The sequence below is a fragment of the Notothenia coriiceps genome, unplaced genomic scaffold (assembly GCF_000735185.1).
Source record: "Notothenia coriiceps isolate Sejong01 unplaced genomic scaffold, NC01 NC01_scaffold00037246, whole genome shotgun sequence".
NCBI lineage: Eukaryota > Metazoa > Chordata > Actinopteri > Perciformes > Nototheniidae > Notothenia > Notothenia coriiceps.
In genome coordinates this window covers 23,219,783-23,237,009 of record NW_011369947.1, presented here as the reverse complement: position 1 = coordinate 23,237,009, position 17,227 = coordinate 23,219,783, and the positions used below count along the sequence as shown (strand labels likewise).

The following is a 17,227-nucleotide window of genomic DNA, read 5'->3' as shown; positions in this document are numbered from 1 at the left end:
GCTACTTATAGGGTGGGTGGATTCCCTGACGTAGACGTCAAGATCACCAGCCAATCAGGATTGGCGTAATGAGATTGATGCTTCTGTTAGCATACACGTTGAGGCGCATCCCCATAGTGAGACATCGAAACGGAGTGTTATGAATGAGAACAATAAGTGTGGCTTGATATTGAGTAAGAAAAAGGTTTATAACGCTGTGAGAATGGGTCTGCGGAGAGCATTTCTCCGCGATCCCAACTTAGCAGTCCGAAAAACGTTTACCCATTTAAACAGTCGTGGTAGATACCTTGTTTGTTTTAAACATCATAAATACACAAACAACAATGAATACTTACAGGTTGTGTACCCGAATCTCCTGCTGGTCCAAACAAAGTAGGAACAGCATCGTTCTTCAGTGCCCTGCGCTGTACATATCCGGCATGAATCGCTGAAAGGTTGGGAAGCTTTGTTTCGTGAAAGGCTGGCAGAGGGTGCGGCCATGGCTCTGTGCGTGGCTACTGGGTATCCCTATGTAGCGATACCCATGAAGTAAATGAGAAATCTCCAACGAGGCGTTTTGAGGAGGTATTTTCTGTGTTAGAGTTTTACTCCCTACAGGGTGTACTTTGAGGGTTTTGACTCTGCAGACCGTTTACATGCATAAAAAACTTCATAACACACAAGGGGACGGGTAATAACCGGAAAAGCATGACATGGGACCTTTAAAAGACCTAAAGGCCGATCTAGGTATTGCAATGGAATCGTGTTTTGCTTAGATTTTTTATTTCTAGCCCACCTTTACATATTACAGTAAAACTCAATGTGTTTAGTTGGCACATTTTACACACTCAATGAACAACACATTCCCAAATAAAAAACTGTTTTATAAGTATAATCTGTTTCATCTCGAGGAGAAGAAAGTAACTTTAAAATAAAGGTTAAATATTTTTGGTAAATAGACTAAGTGGCTTCTGATGAATATTCCTTACACTCTGATGTTTATTTGCTAAATGTGAGGAACTTCTTGGAGTCCTGTTGTCACTGTGAGGTTGCCAACCTTCACTGACTGTGAAACTGAGCCAATTGGCGGCTGTCTTTCACTAAATATTTACCAACATAACTACGAATTCCTTAAGATTTGTTGCTGCGGTACAACTCTGCAATCACAACTCTCTTTTCTCTTCACCAACACTTTCTAACGGTTTTAATTTTATTTACGTACAATTTAGTGACTGTTGGACCTCTTCAGTTGCAGTGTGTGCTGTGTTTCAGGTGCAAATTACTTCACGATTAGCAGGTCTAAATCTCTTAAGCTTTTTTTTTATTTTCACGATAAGATTTGAGTCTGAAAAAATCATCCTTTTAAATCTCCTTGTTCATTGGTTTATTTAGTGGATTTGACTTGCTAGAAAGGACAATATCTTGGTTTATAAATGTTGGTCTTTATCAATTAATCATGGTCATAAACCCAATTTAATGTCAGTCGTCTGCAATGACTGTTGCAAAATGTGTGAGCTGTAGGTGTAAAAAAGGAAAGCCATTATTGCTGTCACATTAATTTTACAATGTCACCCCTCCGGAGGAAGCGTGAGGCCCTCAAACTGGATCATAAACTCTTTGTTTAACTTCCCTTTTTGGACGATCTCATTGCTTGCTGTTAAATAGATGATGACTATGGTATGATGATTTGCAAAAATGATGGTCTTGGTAATGAATGACTAAGGGTTGTTTTAGCTACTGGAAGGCAGTAGGTAAGGTAGGAAAATATAACAATTACTATTTTAATTTAAACTTTTAATTCATTAGCTGGCCTTCTGTTTTTTTAACCCCAAAATAAGCCTCATATTACCAGAAACGTTGTGACCCTAAGGTTGGAGACTCTTCAACCTGCTTTGGTGTTTTTTTGCTACGTAGTATTTTTTACACTCCGTCTTTTTTAAATGTCTCCCTCTGCTTCATCATTTCCTCTCTCCGTCAGACCCACATGGTCCATCCTTCACCATCGGTAAGGCCGTCTGGCTGCTGTGGGGTCTGGTGTTCAACAACTCTGTGCCTGTGCAGAACCCAAAGGGCACAACCAGCAAAGTCATCGTCTCAGTGTGGGCCTTCTTCGCTGTCATCTTCCTGGCCTCCTACACTGCCAACCTGGCTGCCTTCATGATCCAGGAGGAGTTTGTGGACCAAGTGACTGGACTGTCTGACAAGAAGGTGCGATCACACACACACACACACACACACACACACACACACACACACACACACACACACACACACACACACACACACACACACACAGAAGAAACTAAACACAGTCACAGTCAGGGTTGCTCTTGTAATGGATGCCAGCCCTGAGGCCAGACAGGGCTCTCCAGGGAACGCCCTTGGGCTTCAACAGCCCTAACCCTCTGGCCGTAGCTCTCACCGCACAGCACTGCCAGCTCAGGCTGCACATGGGCTGCATGGATCAAAGACGTATGTGTGTGTGTTTGTGTTTGGATGTGTGTGTGTATGTTTGCAGAAGCTGGCAGTGTCAGCAGAACCCCAGCCAGTCGTACGCTAGACTGGACACACGATGATGATGACTGATGAGTCCACTCCACTGTCTCTCCTGCCTCCTCTCTCCTCTGTCTCCTCTTGTCACTCTCCTTCCTCCTCTCTCCTCTTCCTGTCTTTTAGTTGAACTCCCTCTCTTTTCTCAGACTCTCTTTATTCTCATACTTTTCTCAAACTTCTTGCTGTTTTTCCCCTCCTCTCTTTTAGCTTCATTGTTTCTTCTTTTGTGTTCCTTCTGTCAATTTCATCTTTAAAGTCTTTTTTCTACCATTGTCTTTATTTATTTTTCACATTGGACGACAACACAACAACTAAAAAAAACTTCACGACGATAAAACTATGAATTATAGAAATTCAATTATAAGTGAATGCAATTAATACAAATAAAATACACAATTTATTTTGTCTCAAATTAAATGTGTCCCTCTTTTCCCTTATTTCTCTCCCTGCAGTTCCAGAGTCCGTATTCCTATTCGCCTCCATTTCGCTTCGGGACGGTTCCTAACGGCAGCACCGAGCGCAACATCAGGAAAAACTATCCGAATATGCATCAATACATGACCAAATACCATCAGACTGGCGTTGTGGATGCGCTGGTCAGCCTCAAGACTGGGTACTGTGAACTTGTCAATTCAACCGATGTGAAGTTGAGCTTTATCATACCTGAAAGGCTTATTCTGTTTGCAGACAGCTAGTATTCATAAGATCATGTGAAAACAAAGAAAATAAATACATTGCATCACACCGAAACCCAGCCCCATGGGGCCCGACTTTATCTCATGCTAAAATGCTGCAGAACCTATGCTCAGTGTTTCTGTCAGCCCCTGTAAAAAGCAGACGCTGCCTGCAAGTGCTCATTATTGAGTCTGTTGCTGCTGGAAAGAGGGAGCTGCCAAAACAGGGAGAGAGTAATTTGATCTGGAGTTTCCTTTATTCTCCCTCCTAAACATACACTAATGGAAGGATGGCTGCAGTGCTTTTATTTGTTCATTAGTTTTGTGTGCTTTGATCTTTGGGGTATTTTCCTCAAATATAATTGTACTTTTTTGCTTTTCCCTCTCTGCAATTACTTCATTGATACTGCCTTTTCAAGTAGATTATGTTTGTTTCTCATACCTTATACATTAGGCTTTGTTTATACAACATCAAAACTGCGTTTTGTTTTCAGATGGTCGATGCACTTTAAATGAATTTTTCAGTGCATATTCGCAAAACAGATACTCAATGACTGCATTTAACATATGCCCTTTGGTGAACAGTTTAATTCAACGTGTTTAATATTAATGAATAAATCTCTAACATGGAGAGCCCCAAGGGGGTTGATTAGCACTGGGGTGTATTCATTAGGTTATATGTACACTAAGACTTATTTTTGCTGATAAATAAGTTATAAAAAGAGATCTGCAGCTCGTGTTTCATTTTGTTTGGTTAATGGTTATTCCTCATGCTGGTGTTTTTGCTGAGCTCAGAGGTTACATTCCCACACAGGAGGACTGTTGAGTCGGATACAAATGATGGCTCCTTAGCTTGAATTCAGCTTGTCTTGTCAAAATGATGACAAAACCTACAAGTAAAAGATTATCTCTCAGTGTGAAACAAATACATCATCGTGCGTGTAAATATTAACTGCAGCAGCGTGCAGGCCGGACAGTACTCTGTGCCTGTGATCCATCATCTGATCTGAATGAGAATTTCGGCTCCAAGAGGATGCAGTTGTTGTGATTAATCCTACGGGTTTGTTTATGGATCTAATTAACATTGCTACTGGCACCACAATGTGTACATAAGACTCAGCAGTGTTGGGGTCTTTACCACTGAATCCTGATGGATCACATTTCACATTGTCTTGTTTTAAAATACATTGTGGTTTGTTTGTTTGCTAAGCTAACTGTATCCTGGCTCATGTTTCACATTCATTAGACAGACATAAGAGAGCTTTCAATCCGCTTTAACTCTTAGCAATTAAGCAAATGTGTCATAGATAAGACGGCGCCAGCATTGTCCTTATTACAAAAGAAAATGTGAAATGTTCAGGACAAGCAGTTCATTCAGAATTGATGTCCTCTCCCCAGATGTAGCTAAATATGGTTTTATATAAGCCTGGATAATGTAGGCAACAATATGCACTTTATCTAAGATGAGAGAAGAAATGTTAAAAAAAAATGTTGCTGCAGAAATATTTTAATTTTCTGCCCTTTCATTTTAATAATGTAATGACCCCTCAGATGAATCATCCAAACTCTGGTGCATGTAGTAAATCCAGAATGTGTGGTTCTCTTACAGAAAGCTGGATGCTTTCATTTACGACGCTGCGGTGCTGAACTACATGGCGGGCAGAGACGACGGCTGTAAGCTTGTCACCATCGGCAGCGGTTACATCTTCGCCACCACGGGTTATGGTATCGCCTTACAGAAAGGATCCTACTGGAAACGCCTGGTCGATCTGGCCATACTGGGCATCATAGGAGATGGTGAGGAGCCCGCACATATCCTCATTCTGCAGCAGATCAGTCACACTGCATTGAAGTTTAAGTTTCTCAGATGTTTCCAGCCTTTAGTGTTATTACAGTTGTGCCAATGCTCAGCTTTCCCTCCTCCCTTACCCTCCCCCAACACTCTCCCTCTCCTCCCTCCTTCTGTCCGAAAGCTATTAGGGGCTAGTCTTAACACACCATTTCATCATCATTACTCCGTGTGTGTGTGTGTGTGTGTGTGTGTGTGTGTGTGTGTGTGTGTGTGTGTGTGTGTGTGTGTGTGTGTGTGTGTGTGTGTGTCCACCCACCGGGTCCTGTAATGTTTACTCCTAATAATAAGCTGTGAGATGGTGCGAATGCAAGAATGAGCCAGACAGAAACCAAATTGCTGAAACCACTAAAGCGTCTCGATTCACACCCGTCCTTTTTATTCAGGGCAAACGCCCGCGTGCCCGTGCGGCACACAGAAACACTCAATCTGATAAAATTCCTCCCATCTTTGCTTATCACTCCATCACTATCAATTCTCTCTCCTTCTTTCTACAAACCCCTTTTCTCACTCCACCTCCTGTCTCCTTTCCATTACCATCTATTTACCACTTCACTTCTCTCACCTCCTCGCTTTTCCACTCCATCTTTCTTCGTAATGATACGCACTTTTTCCCCCCAACACCTTTCTGTTTCCCTCTACCACCCATCCATTCCTTGTTTTTATCAACCACAGTATTTTTATTTTATTTTCTTCCTCGCCCCTACCTGCTGCATTCTAAAACTTTTACTTTACCACCTTTCCAACAGGTGAGATGGAAGAGCTGGAGGCGCAGTGGCTGACTGGGATCTGCCACAGTGAGAAGAACGAGGTGATGTCCAGCCAGCTGGATGTAGACAACATGGCGGGTGTCTTCTACATGCTGGCCACAGCCATGGGCCTCTCCATCCTCACTTTTATTTCTGAACACCTTTTCTACTGGAGGCTGAGATACTGCTTCACTGGCGTCTGCACTGGGAGGCCGGGTCTGCTCTTCACTATCAGCAGGGTGAGGAGAGGGAAAAGTTTAATTTCCCTCTGCAGGAACATCGTCCAGTTCTCTCCCCATCCGCTTCTGAGGCAGTTCCCTCAGATGTTACTCTCTTACTGATCAAACACCATCCTCCAGAGTGCAGCTGATGTACAGCATTGATTCAGGCTGTAAGAAAGCGCTGGTTGTTGCAACATCAATATCAGGACTCGGGTTGGGAATCTTTTGTAACGTTATTGACAGTTTTAAACACGAAATCGGACTCGCAGACTACTTTAAAAGAGTATGAAATAAAGTGAGAGAGCAGTGAACAGAACAACTGCAAGAGGAACAAAACCTCACTGTATTTTCAATGCGGTTACAAGGCAGAAATACAACAGACCAGCACATTATTGCGACTTTGAAGGCAGCCGCGGAGCCTTTGTGGTGTTTAACAACATCCATTCAAACATCACAGTAAATTACATAAATGATTACTCTGTTGTCTGTCTTGTTGTGTGCAAAAATTGCATCTCGAACAAAGCGGTCTAATTTGCCTAATCTTCACAGTTCTTCAAACGCAAAGGAAACGCACATAAAGGACCTTTAGTCGCGTGAATGCCTGAAATGTGTCTGAAATGTGATTGTGTGTTTGTGTCTTTGACGCACACACAATAGTTACTGTTAATATTAAGAAGGAGTCTGGGTATGTGTGTGTGATAAACGAGAAAAGAGGAGGATATTGTGATTATGGAGCCCAGCTGAGGAAGAGATGGATTTACTGCTGTGCATATGGATGACAGGAGAGAGGAATCAAGCTATAAGAGGATGATGTGAACACACACTCGCACAGTATAGACACACACACACAGAGCTTGCTCTCTCTCAGCCACACACATAAGTCTGTTCTAAAAAAGTTTAAAAAATGGAAATACATATGCAGGTGCTGCGGGGTGAGGGATGGGCTTTACCGCTCTGGGATACAGAGAGGTGGACGCGCACACATTTAAAACTAAATATTCACACACACACAAAACAAAAATGGGCACATTTAGTCAGACCGTTCTTTCATTATTCATGTCCCATGTCTCTGTGTGAGGCAGAGCTTTTATTCCAGACGAGCAGCATTTCACACATTAAATGTTTTACAAAAATAGTGACTGTCTGTGTGTAACTGTGTGTGTGTTAGACGGGGATGCTCAAGGTTAAGTGGCTCCAGGAAGAACATCTCCTTGCACTCAAAGGCCCCCTCCTGTGACATCATCACCTAAATGTAATTTTCTAGGCGCCTCTGAAAGCAGTTAATCTTAAAAAGTGGCGATTATCTCTACTTGCCACATTACAAAACAAAATGAGGTTAGGGTTTGCAGTAAAGGTACAAGAGAATAGGATGCAGAGGTCTTTCTTAATTTACCGTGTTAGGAAACTACTCTTGTGCATGTTTGAACTCTTTCTCTTGTGAAGTCAATAGGTTGGGAATTAACCATTTTATTATCTCTCTCTCTTCCCTGCCTCTCCTTTCCCTTTTTTTCTTTTTTTCTTTCTTTTTGTTTTCTCTCCTCTCCTTCTCTCAGGGTATATGGAGCTGCATCCATGGAGTTCATATTGATATGAAGAAGAAGAATCCTGAGCTGGATTTCAGTCCTCAAGCCAACATGCTGCATCTGCTCAAGTCTGCCAAGTCCATGGCTTTGTCTTCTCCTAAACGCAACGCTGTGCTCTTGCAGCCCAACATCCTAGATGTGATGTCGGGGAAAGGTACTATAACACTTGTACACCTCACAGCATATAGTGTACATTTATTTTGTGTATTTTACCTCCTCACAGAGCAGGTAGACATGGCACCATTGCTCACACGTACAGGGGTCACCCTGCCTTTCCTAAACAGTCTACGTATGCACATCTAAAGGTGACTCCTTTCACCTTGTTGTGTAATCGCATCGACTTTCATCTAAAGGCTGGCCTCATGATTAAAAACACATTAGATTGCACACAAACAGCGTGCCAGGGATAGCCAGTAGATAATATATCAAACGGCTGAGCATCCATCTATTGTATCTGCTGTCTGAGGTGCATCTCTCCTTGTCTCCTAGGTAACTCTCTCCATCTGCCCCCGAAGGGTCCTGGTCTCTATAGCAACGCCGCTGGTCCGCACAGTTTCTTGTCATTGTCCGGGCGACATAAAAACCTTCTTAACAATGCTGCGCCGTTCCCTGTGCAACAGAAAACCCCCGCTCTTCAGACGAGCCCCAACAAGCCACAGCTGTCAATCACAAATGACAACGGCAAGACCCGCCCCATCGGGCTGGCCCTCGCTGCCGCCCCACAGGGCTCAAAACCTCGAGCCCTGTGGAAGAAAAGTGTGGAGACGTTGAAAACGCAGCCTACTGTCGTATCTCCAGGCCCAAGCCCCACCCCGGCCGCTGGACCTGGACCCCCACAGATGAAGAGCCAGCGCTACCTGCCTGAAGAGCCGGCACACTCTGACATCTCCGAGTGCTCCAGCCGGCCGCCATCACACAAAGATTCTGATTCGATGGCGGCCAGGGGCGGATTCAAGCCTATTAATCAGCTGAGGAAGAGAGGAGGGGTAGGAGCAGGAGGGGGAAGCGGGGGCGGAGGATCAAAGATCTACTCCATTGACTCAGACCAGGCCAGTCTGCAGTCAGCTCCCCCCTACCAGCGAGACAGCCAGGGGGGAGGTGATGACCACACTTACCCCCCTGACCTGTTTCCACCAGACAGCACATACTCACACACTCACACACTCTCCCACCAGGCGGATGCGCCCATCTTGCAGCTGAGTGCCAGCCTGCTGCACCACAGTCACAGCGCGGAGGCCGACCTGCACTCCCTGAAGGACAAGAAATACAGCACCTACACACACAGCAGGTATCTATCCAGCAGAAAAACACCATGTTTCATGCTGTTACAGGTTTTTTTTTTGTGTGTATAATCCGTGTTATCCTCTCTCCCTGTAGCTCGAAGGACAAAACTGGAGGTTCATTTGAAGCTCCGGGCGGGGGTCAGGGGTCACAGAGCGTCAGACCCGGACACTGTCGCTCCTGCCTGACCAAGCTGAGCAGTTACTCCGGCCTTTACACCGTCCGCTCCCCGGGGGCTCGCTGTGACGCCTGTGCCCACCTGGGAAACCTTTACGACATCAGTGAAGACCACCTGCACTCGCACTACTCCCACACGCACACTCACCCACACAGCGGGGACATGTTTACACACTATCTTCCCCAGAGCGAGCTGGGCCTGGTGGGCGAAGGGGACGGGCTCGTAAGCCACTTTGAGCCCACCCCATCCTCCCCGTCTCCTCTCCCCACCTCTTTGTCGGCCCAGCACCTTCAGCTGAGTCGCCAGCACTCCTATGAGAACGTGCTTCCGGACGACGTTCCCGAGCGCCAGTCGCAGCTGCACACCCACCTGCGGGGGCTGAGCCTGCCCGACAGAGACAGGGAGAGGGAGCGGGAGCTGGACGAGGGGGCCTACGCTAACGTCCTCACCATGCGCTCTGACCGTCCCTTCAGCAGCCGCAGCCCGCCCTCTCCGTCCCCCTCCCACCACCACAGCCTCGACGCCCCTCTGCCGCTCCCCCGGCGCTCCAAGAGTCTCTTCCCCGATCGGCCCTCTCACAACCCTTTCCTCCAGTCAGCGCCTGGCACTACACAACGAGAGCCCTCCCCGCAGTCTGTCACACGCATGCCGCAGAGAAGCTCAGCCCACGAGCTCTATAAGCAGCGAATGCCGCTGTCGCTTACCCTCGGTAACCATGGCAGCCATCACAACAACCAGTATGGCGGCCTTGTCGACCAACAGGTGTTCTACCCTCAACAGGAGTCCCCCGTGGTGGCCTACATGGTCCCACCTGCCGCCTCTCAGCCAATGAGCTATGTGACAGCGCCGCGAGCCTCGAGCGCCGGCGACAACCGGCCCCGGCTCTACCGCCGCATGCCGAGCATCGAGTCTGATGTCTGAGACTTGCACGCAACACACTTATCTCACCGAAACACACTGACACACACGCATGAAAGACAGAGTTGTGTGTGACAGGACCAGGCAGCTCTGATTCTAATCGCATACACGGAAACACACACACACACACACAGGTGAAAGATGGGAAGGACTAAAGGTTAATGGTAATGCTGAGTAAATAAATAAATCATTGTTTCTTTATCGCTACCCTCTGTAGGGCAGGGTTAGGGCCACAGGGACACCTGGAGGCACAATACAAGATGAAGAGTGTGTGTGTGTGAGTGTCAGTGTGTGCACTAGCCTCAAGCTGTGGGCAACGAGGCACAAACTGACAATATGTCCGACAAGACGGATCGAATCCCTGGTGAAATAAAAGAGACACTGTGTACGGAGTTTTAACGGCGACAGTGGGATCTGATGGAAGAACAACACGTGTGTTTGGAAGACGAGCCGACTTGTCCCGCCCTCTCACTAGCCTCTTAGAGATGAAGGGGACTGACAGAAAACCCCTTTCTTTCTGAGAATACACACACACACACACACACACACACACACATATTACAGTTAAACACACCCGCCTCTCCAGGACTCTCCTCTTGCACTATGATTTCTACAGTCAACCCGTATGTTGTCTGAGCCAACAAACTGCACTGCCAGCATGGCTTAAAGAGTAGTAACCTACACTAGAGTAATCCTTGACTTGAATGGAAATTACTTTCTTAGTAATAGACTAGAATGGGCGGGTCAGGGCACAGGTCTGGGAAGAGTGGTGGCTCCTGCCCGCAGATGTACAAACACTCGAACATACACACACACACTGTGTCCGTTTCTAAAGGGGAGGGGAGCAAAAACTACCGACTGTTTGCCTGTAACCGTTGATGTCAGTTAATTGAACATTCCAAAAAGTGGACCAAACATGGCCGCCGGTAAAAGCCTATCAGGAAGAAAGTGTGTGTTCTAGTGTTTCTAGATCTAAAGACATACAGTATAGCATCCTTGCTTCCTTAGCTAGCCTTCAGGTCATACTGCATGCTTCCTACTGCCCTGTGTTACAGTTAAACTCCTATACAGGGTCATATATGCACACACACACAAACACACATATATGCACATACACACACATGCACATACGCAGTAGTCTAGGATAGTAGATTAGGGTGGGTGTGTGTGTCGAAGCTATGAGATAGCTTCTCTTTGTGCACTTTGTAGATTTTATACCCTGCCACCTAACACGGACGTTTGACCAAAAACACTTTTGTACTGAAAAATATGAATATTCTCAATCATTCGCTGGATAGATGTTTTCTTTTTTCTCTTATTTCTCTTTGACATTGGGTTTTAGGGCACCGTTAAGTTTCCATTGTAAGGTCCGAAGTATAACAGTGTTAGATAAATGGGTACAGCATCATACAGTATACACAACTACACATTTGTATCTTTCTTATCTTTTTTTTTTACTTTTACAGTGCTCATCTGCCCCTTACCCTCCTTCCATCTTCCTGGTGGGTGAAGGGGACGGGCTCGTAAGCCACTTTGAGCACAGCTTTTTGTTTAATCTCTTATTTATTAATTTTTGTATCATTCCCTGCTTCCTTCTATTATAGAGTAGATTGAGTATCAGAAGAATAAAAGTTAAGTCGTGGTGTTTAAATCTCAGCATATTGTTGGAAATCACAATATTAGTATTAGTCGCTAGAATTCCTCTAATCCCACACTGGCTCTCGTAGGATACAGTACTTTTATTCTACTACATTTTTATGTTGAATTAAAGAACTGTAGGCCCATTTTCATGTTCCCATAGTGAATTTAGAGGCCGAGTGCATCACTGTTGCAGATTTACTCATCAAATGAATACTCCTGGACAAGCGTCAGAGTAGCTGGTACTTGTGTGGCTCTCTGTTGGCGAGAACACAGCGCTGTGTTTCAGCTGAGAGTCACGTGGCAAAGCAGAGAGTTTGCAAAGTGACTTGTTACAGAGGCAACACTCACTCATATACACACACATACACACACACATATGCACACACTCGACAAGCTAACAATGTGTGTATGAGTGTTCCAGAAATCCATAATCTACTGAGTAAGGGCATTGATTTTCGAACACACGGATTTTGATGGAAAAAAGACTTGATATCCCATTAGCTGAGCGTCTGTCTCTATTATCTTTCTGCTCTATTCTCTTTTCTCTCCCCCCCTCTCTCTTTCTCTTTCTCTCCCTCTCTCTCTCTCTCACACACACACACATACACACATTTATATATATCGGCTGTGAAGAATGCAAGACCGTTTTGAACAACAAAACGCACCTTTTCAACGGTGAACGCTGCCCCTCTTTTTGGTAATCTTAACAGGTTTGGTGTGTGAGTTATATGCACAATATCAGGTTGCAATATTATACTTCTGTACAGAGAAATCTTTGTTTTAAATGTTAGAAACTGATTTTCATTTGTTTGATTTGAATGGTATTAAGTGTTGAATTCATTTCAATAACGACGTGGCTTTTAATTCTGCTTCTTTAGGAAAAAAAAAAAGGAAAAAAAGACTGGCATGTTTTTAGATTCTTGTGTGATTTATTTTTTTCTCTGGTGTGTTGTTGGTTGGGACCTCACTGTACAGTGCTCACTGCTGGGTTAACATGCAGGCTAGTTAACTATCACACCAGTTAACTATAGCAACACGTAGCTGGGTCTCTTATCTGAATCACACTCAATGAATAATGATAGTCCAGCCTGTGTGGTTATAATATAAAACCCCCTCCCACCCACATAGTTCTCTTCCACTATGAGTCTGTGCTGTTTCACCTCTGAGTGTGAGCGTGTGTGTGTGAGCGAGTGTGTGTGTATGTGTTTGACACTGCGCAGGCATTTATATAAGACAGAGGATATGCGTATCAAGAGGTTGTTTGTGGTGGATGTGTGTGTTTTTGGCGTGTGTATACTTTTCCGTACTCTCTTCGGTTTCGTCCCACACATAACATTTGACCCGGCTCTTACTCATATAAATCAAATACAGTTTTACACACACACATGCAAACACACACACACATGTTGCGTCTGTGCTAATGTGGTTAAGAGAACATGTAATGAGATGTGTACGTCCTCCACCATCACACAGATTTTTAAACCAATTTTATTGTTTGATTTTTTATTTTTTATTTTTTTTAATTGCATGACGTGCTTGTGTTTTTGGTGGTACCTATTTTGCTGCAACACCTGAGTTCTCCCTGAGTTGACCTAACGGGGCTACATGTACCAACGTTCCCCTCCATCCTGGTTAGTGCACCTCAACATGAGTGGAGCCCAGGATCCTTCCACAGTCGCACCCCCCCCCTCCTCGCCTGCGATGTCACCAACTTTGTGCCCATCTGACTCCTGAACAACGCTGTAAAGGTGCATGTGGAAAACGTTGGTCCCGGTACAGTTCTCAGTTTGGTGGAGGTGCACACATATTATATACAGTACCGGGTGGAAGGGTTGCGTTTGTGTGTAGTCCTCCAGGTCTCCCTGCCGTGTATCTCACTTGTGTATGAGTTCAGGGGTTTCTAAGCTACTAGTTGTGTTGTAAATAATACTTTGTCACTCAGTACCTCTGTACAATCTGTAAATAAGTAAAGGTTACATTTTTCTACTTGTCTGGGTCTTGTTGATTAATCTATCTATCTATATATCTGTCTGTCTGTCTGCATGTCTGTTTTCCTGCCCAGCAGTGCCTACATGTAACATGATGCATTGCATGCAGGCAGAGGGTCCCCGCTGGCCATTCATGCAGCTGAAACCTAAACCTCTTGCCTGCCACATTTCTTCTGGCGTATAATCTGGCTGAAATAAAGACACCTGACAAAATGAGCTAAAATCTATCCTCGTCCATCACATCCTCTGCACCTATATTTAAAGATGAAAACATTTTGGAGCTAGTTTTCATAACTGGAAAAGAGAGTGAGAAAGGTCTGGTGTTGAGAGCATGAACTGGCTTCCCAGAGGCGGAGAATACAAATCCAAACTACAAATGTAGGGCGGAAAAAATGATTTTGCAGCTGAGCTGAGCTTTCTCACTCAAAATAGCACTGAGGGATTGATTTTTTTTTAATTGAATAGATTTACCATTAAAACTGATTAGACATCCACATAAAAGGTGGAGAATATGTCCTTTAATGTTTAATAATACAGATATGAATGCTTTTAGGATCAGTCATTGGAGGATGCAATATCAAGCTTAAGTTGAATATCTTATTTTAGTATAGCACACAAACCACAAGTTGTAGTTTTTACAGATTAAAAGAACAGACATGACCTTGATTGGTGATTGCCGAGCTTCAGAGATATATGTAGTAATGTGTTGTAACTATTGGACAGAGCCAGTTGAGTTGTTTCTCTTAGCAGAAGCGTCATATTTACCATACACTAATACCCAGATTTTTTTTTATCTCAGTACACCGTCGCCGTGATAAGTATGTTTAATTAATTTTGTTAATATGCCTAGATTGCCTACTTTCAAAGTAATGTATTATATTATTGAGTCAATAATATAATACATTAACCGTGCTTTACCTGAACCTCATCATGACACTAGAGAGGACCGCAGGATTGTAATTTCCCGTGTTCAGTGAATGCAACAGAGGCAAGACTCCAGACCATAGCTCCAGACCAACCAGAGAGTTGAATGGAAATAAACATCTGTCTTATTGGCTGACAGGTACCTATCCTGTGAGCTGTGACAATGTTTAAAATAAACTGTCAGTCGGACTCAGAGTTTTTGAAGGTGGACATAAGAACATATTTTCTTAAAAAAGACAACAATTCTCAAGCGGTGGCTCACACAACAACCCCAGAGCCACCACTTGAGTCAGGTAAACAAGGTATGTAAACGTCAGTAAACTTCCAAGTTAGGCGAACATGTAAGCAAAGCATAAATTACAGCTACGTTGACGTTACTTTGAATCGCAGGGGTAAGCTAAACCGTTAGCAAGTAGCTATAGCTAGCCAGATATATTAAATAAACACTTTGTCATACAATCTAAATGTAATGTTTTTTAGCGTTACCTGGTGATTTCAAAGAAAGATCTCTGGNAATCAGTGTGTGTGTGTGTGTGTGTGTGTGTGTGTGTGTGTGTGAGTGTGCACACACACACACACACACACACACACACACACGCACATTCACACACACACACACTCACACACACACACACACACACACACACACACACACACACTGATTCATACACCCTTGGGTCTGCTGTACCATGCTTCTAGGAAGGTCACTCTGTAGGCCTTTGTACACTCAGGAGATGGGGCTTGTCTGTACATGTGTGTCTGCATCTGTATGGATGTGTGTGTGTGTGCAAATCACTGCATGCGCTTGTGTCTGGCTGCGTTGTCCACCAACAGGTCAGCTGTTTGTTGTCTGCGCATATGGCAGTCTGTGTTTTTCCCACTGAATCATTGATGAGGCTGTAATCTGAACGCAGGCCCTCATATTTCTTCCCCTATGCCTCCTACCATCAGTTAGCCTCCTCCCAGCGCCGCTTACAGGAAAAAACCAGTACGCTGCTGCTCTGACAAAGCACAGACGGCAGACCTGCCCCGGAAACTGAAAGAAAAAACAGTTTGAAATGAAAATAGCGCCACAGTTGAGCAAACATGAAGGATCAGACTGTCCAGAAGGAAGCGGTTTCTTACCTTGTTGGGCAGTTCAGCACGCCATGATGTATGCACACATTCACTTACTTCTTTTTGTGGCACAGTCTTTTAGAGATGTCCTGGATTCTTTGGAGATGCCAGTCATGGAGACTCCCGAGCCACTGGTAGTTTGTTTTGATGAGTTCATTTCATTCTCACCAGGAAATTGGCGCCAAAGGGTCCAACTCCATTCTGCTTCTTTAAGTAGTGGATGGTTAGGGTGTGAATGGTGCTTTCATGTACCAAAAAGTTCAGTTTGAGATACGTAGACCGTCCTTTTTTGCTCTACAGCTGTTAGATCAAGTGGTGACAAGCTTGTTCCTACAAATTTTGAGAGCAAGTCTTCCGATTGTTGTTCATGAGAAAAGACAATGTCAAACAAATATAAAGTAGCCCAAATAGATAATAAAAGGTAACGGGAATTCTGTCTTTCAAAAGTGATACGTTGTCGATAAGTTGCCCTACCAGTGAATTTCTGCTAGACCAAGGCGTGTAGGGAATTTTTTCTTTAGGTGGTCCGTGTGTTGACGTGTGAGGTTCACGGTTGAACTGGATCAGAGCAGTGTGATGTAGGCTTTTCAGCAGCCTGGAAAACATTCACATGACATTTCAGCGTGTCCTCATGTGCTGCTGGTTGTGTTACGCGTGAGGCCCGATGTCTTTTGAAGCCATCTTCACTATGTTCACATCTGCTTTCAACAACACAGCTCGGGTTTACATTCCTCACCTTGTTCCTAATGTTTGAGTCCTCTTCCTGACCTGCTGCACATATTTCATGCCTTGCTGTTTATAGCTGATGAGTGTGAGTATTGTTGTGGCAACGCTTCCTCAGGTCAAGGGTTTTGAGTCAGGCCCAAGTGGATTATTGTAATCTGCCTCGTTACCGACGACTGAGGATCCTTTTTAAAGTCGTTCCTCATGGATACATATCTGCCACTTCAATGTGTGTGTGTGTGTGTGTGTGTGTGTGTGTGTGTGTGTAGACTCAGTGTGTTGGTAACAAGGGGAAGTGGTCTGCTTTGACTTCAGGTTTACACGCTCTGTTGTAGGATAATGGTTTCTCCAGAGGGCTCCAACACCACAGAGTCTGCATGTCTTGTAACACGTTTCTGTAAAAAGGGTGATAACAAAAATGACAGATGCGCTGAAGCTAATGATTTGTTTTATTTGCCATGTGTGCCCCATCCTGAGTGAGCAGGTTGTTTATCACACAGTTAGTCTACTTTTTATTTGGCAGACTGTAATCCAGAGTGGATTACAGTTCTGCTCAACTATTTTTTAAAATCTGCAACTAAGGATTAATTTCATCATTTTATAATCTGCAAATGAAAATCTTGGTTCAGTCGTTTTGTCTGCAAAATGTCTGATGTGATTAATCGGCTATCAAAAGAGTTGCAGGTTAATTTTCTGTCTGAGGAATACTATTTTGAAGTGACTAATTAGACTCTCCAGAAAAACGCGATTCTGCGATCGCAGAATTTACCGCATAATCAGCAAAATGGCGCAGATTTTTAAAAGGCCGCATATTTATCAAAAGGCCGCATAATCCCCGCATTTTTCCACA

The 17,227-nt window shown here is 44.2% G+C and overlaps 2 protein-coding genes across 2 annotated transcripts in view; one reads left to right on the top strand and one right to left on the bottom strand.

Moving 5' to 3' along the window:
- Window positions 1-17,227, bottom strand: part of otofa (otoferlin a) — a 934,066-nt gene that overhangs the window by 689,103 nt on the left and 227,736 nt on the right. The gene's annotated exons all lie outside the window — the stretch shown is intronic.
- Window positions 1,962-13,612, top strand: LOC104966097 (glutamate receptor ionotropic, NMDA 2A-like). Its single transcript, XM_010795237.1, has 7 exons — window positions 1,962-2,187; window positions 2,985-3,145; window positions 4,816-5,003; window positions 5,805-6,043; window positions 7,579-7,762; window positions 8,098-8,896; window positions 8,986-13,612. The coding sequence occupies exons 1-7, from the start codon at window positions 2,137-2,139 to the stop codon at window positions 9,986-9,988; spliced, it is 2,625 nt and encodes an 874-aa protein (XP_010793539.1). The 5' UTR covers window positions 1,962-2,136; the 3' UTR covers window positions 9,989-13,612.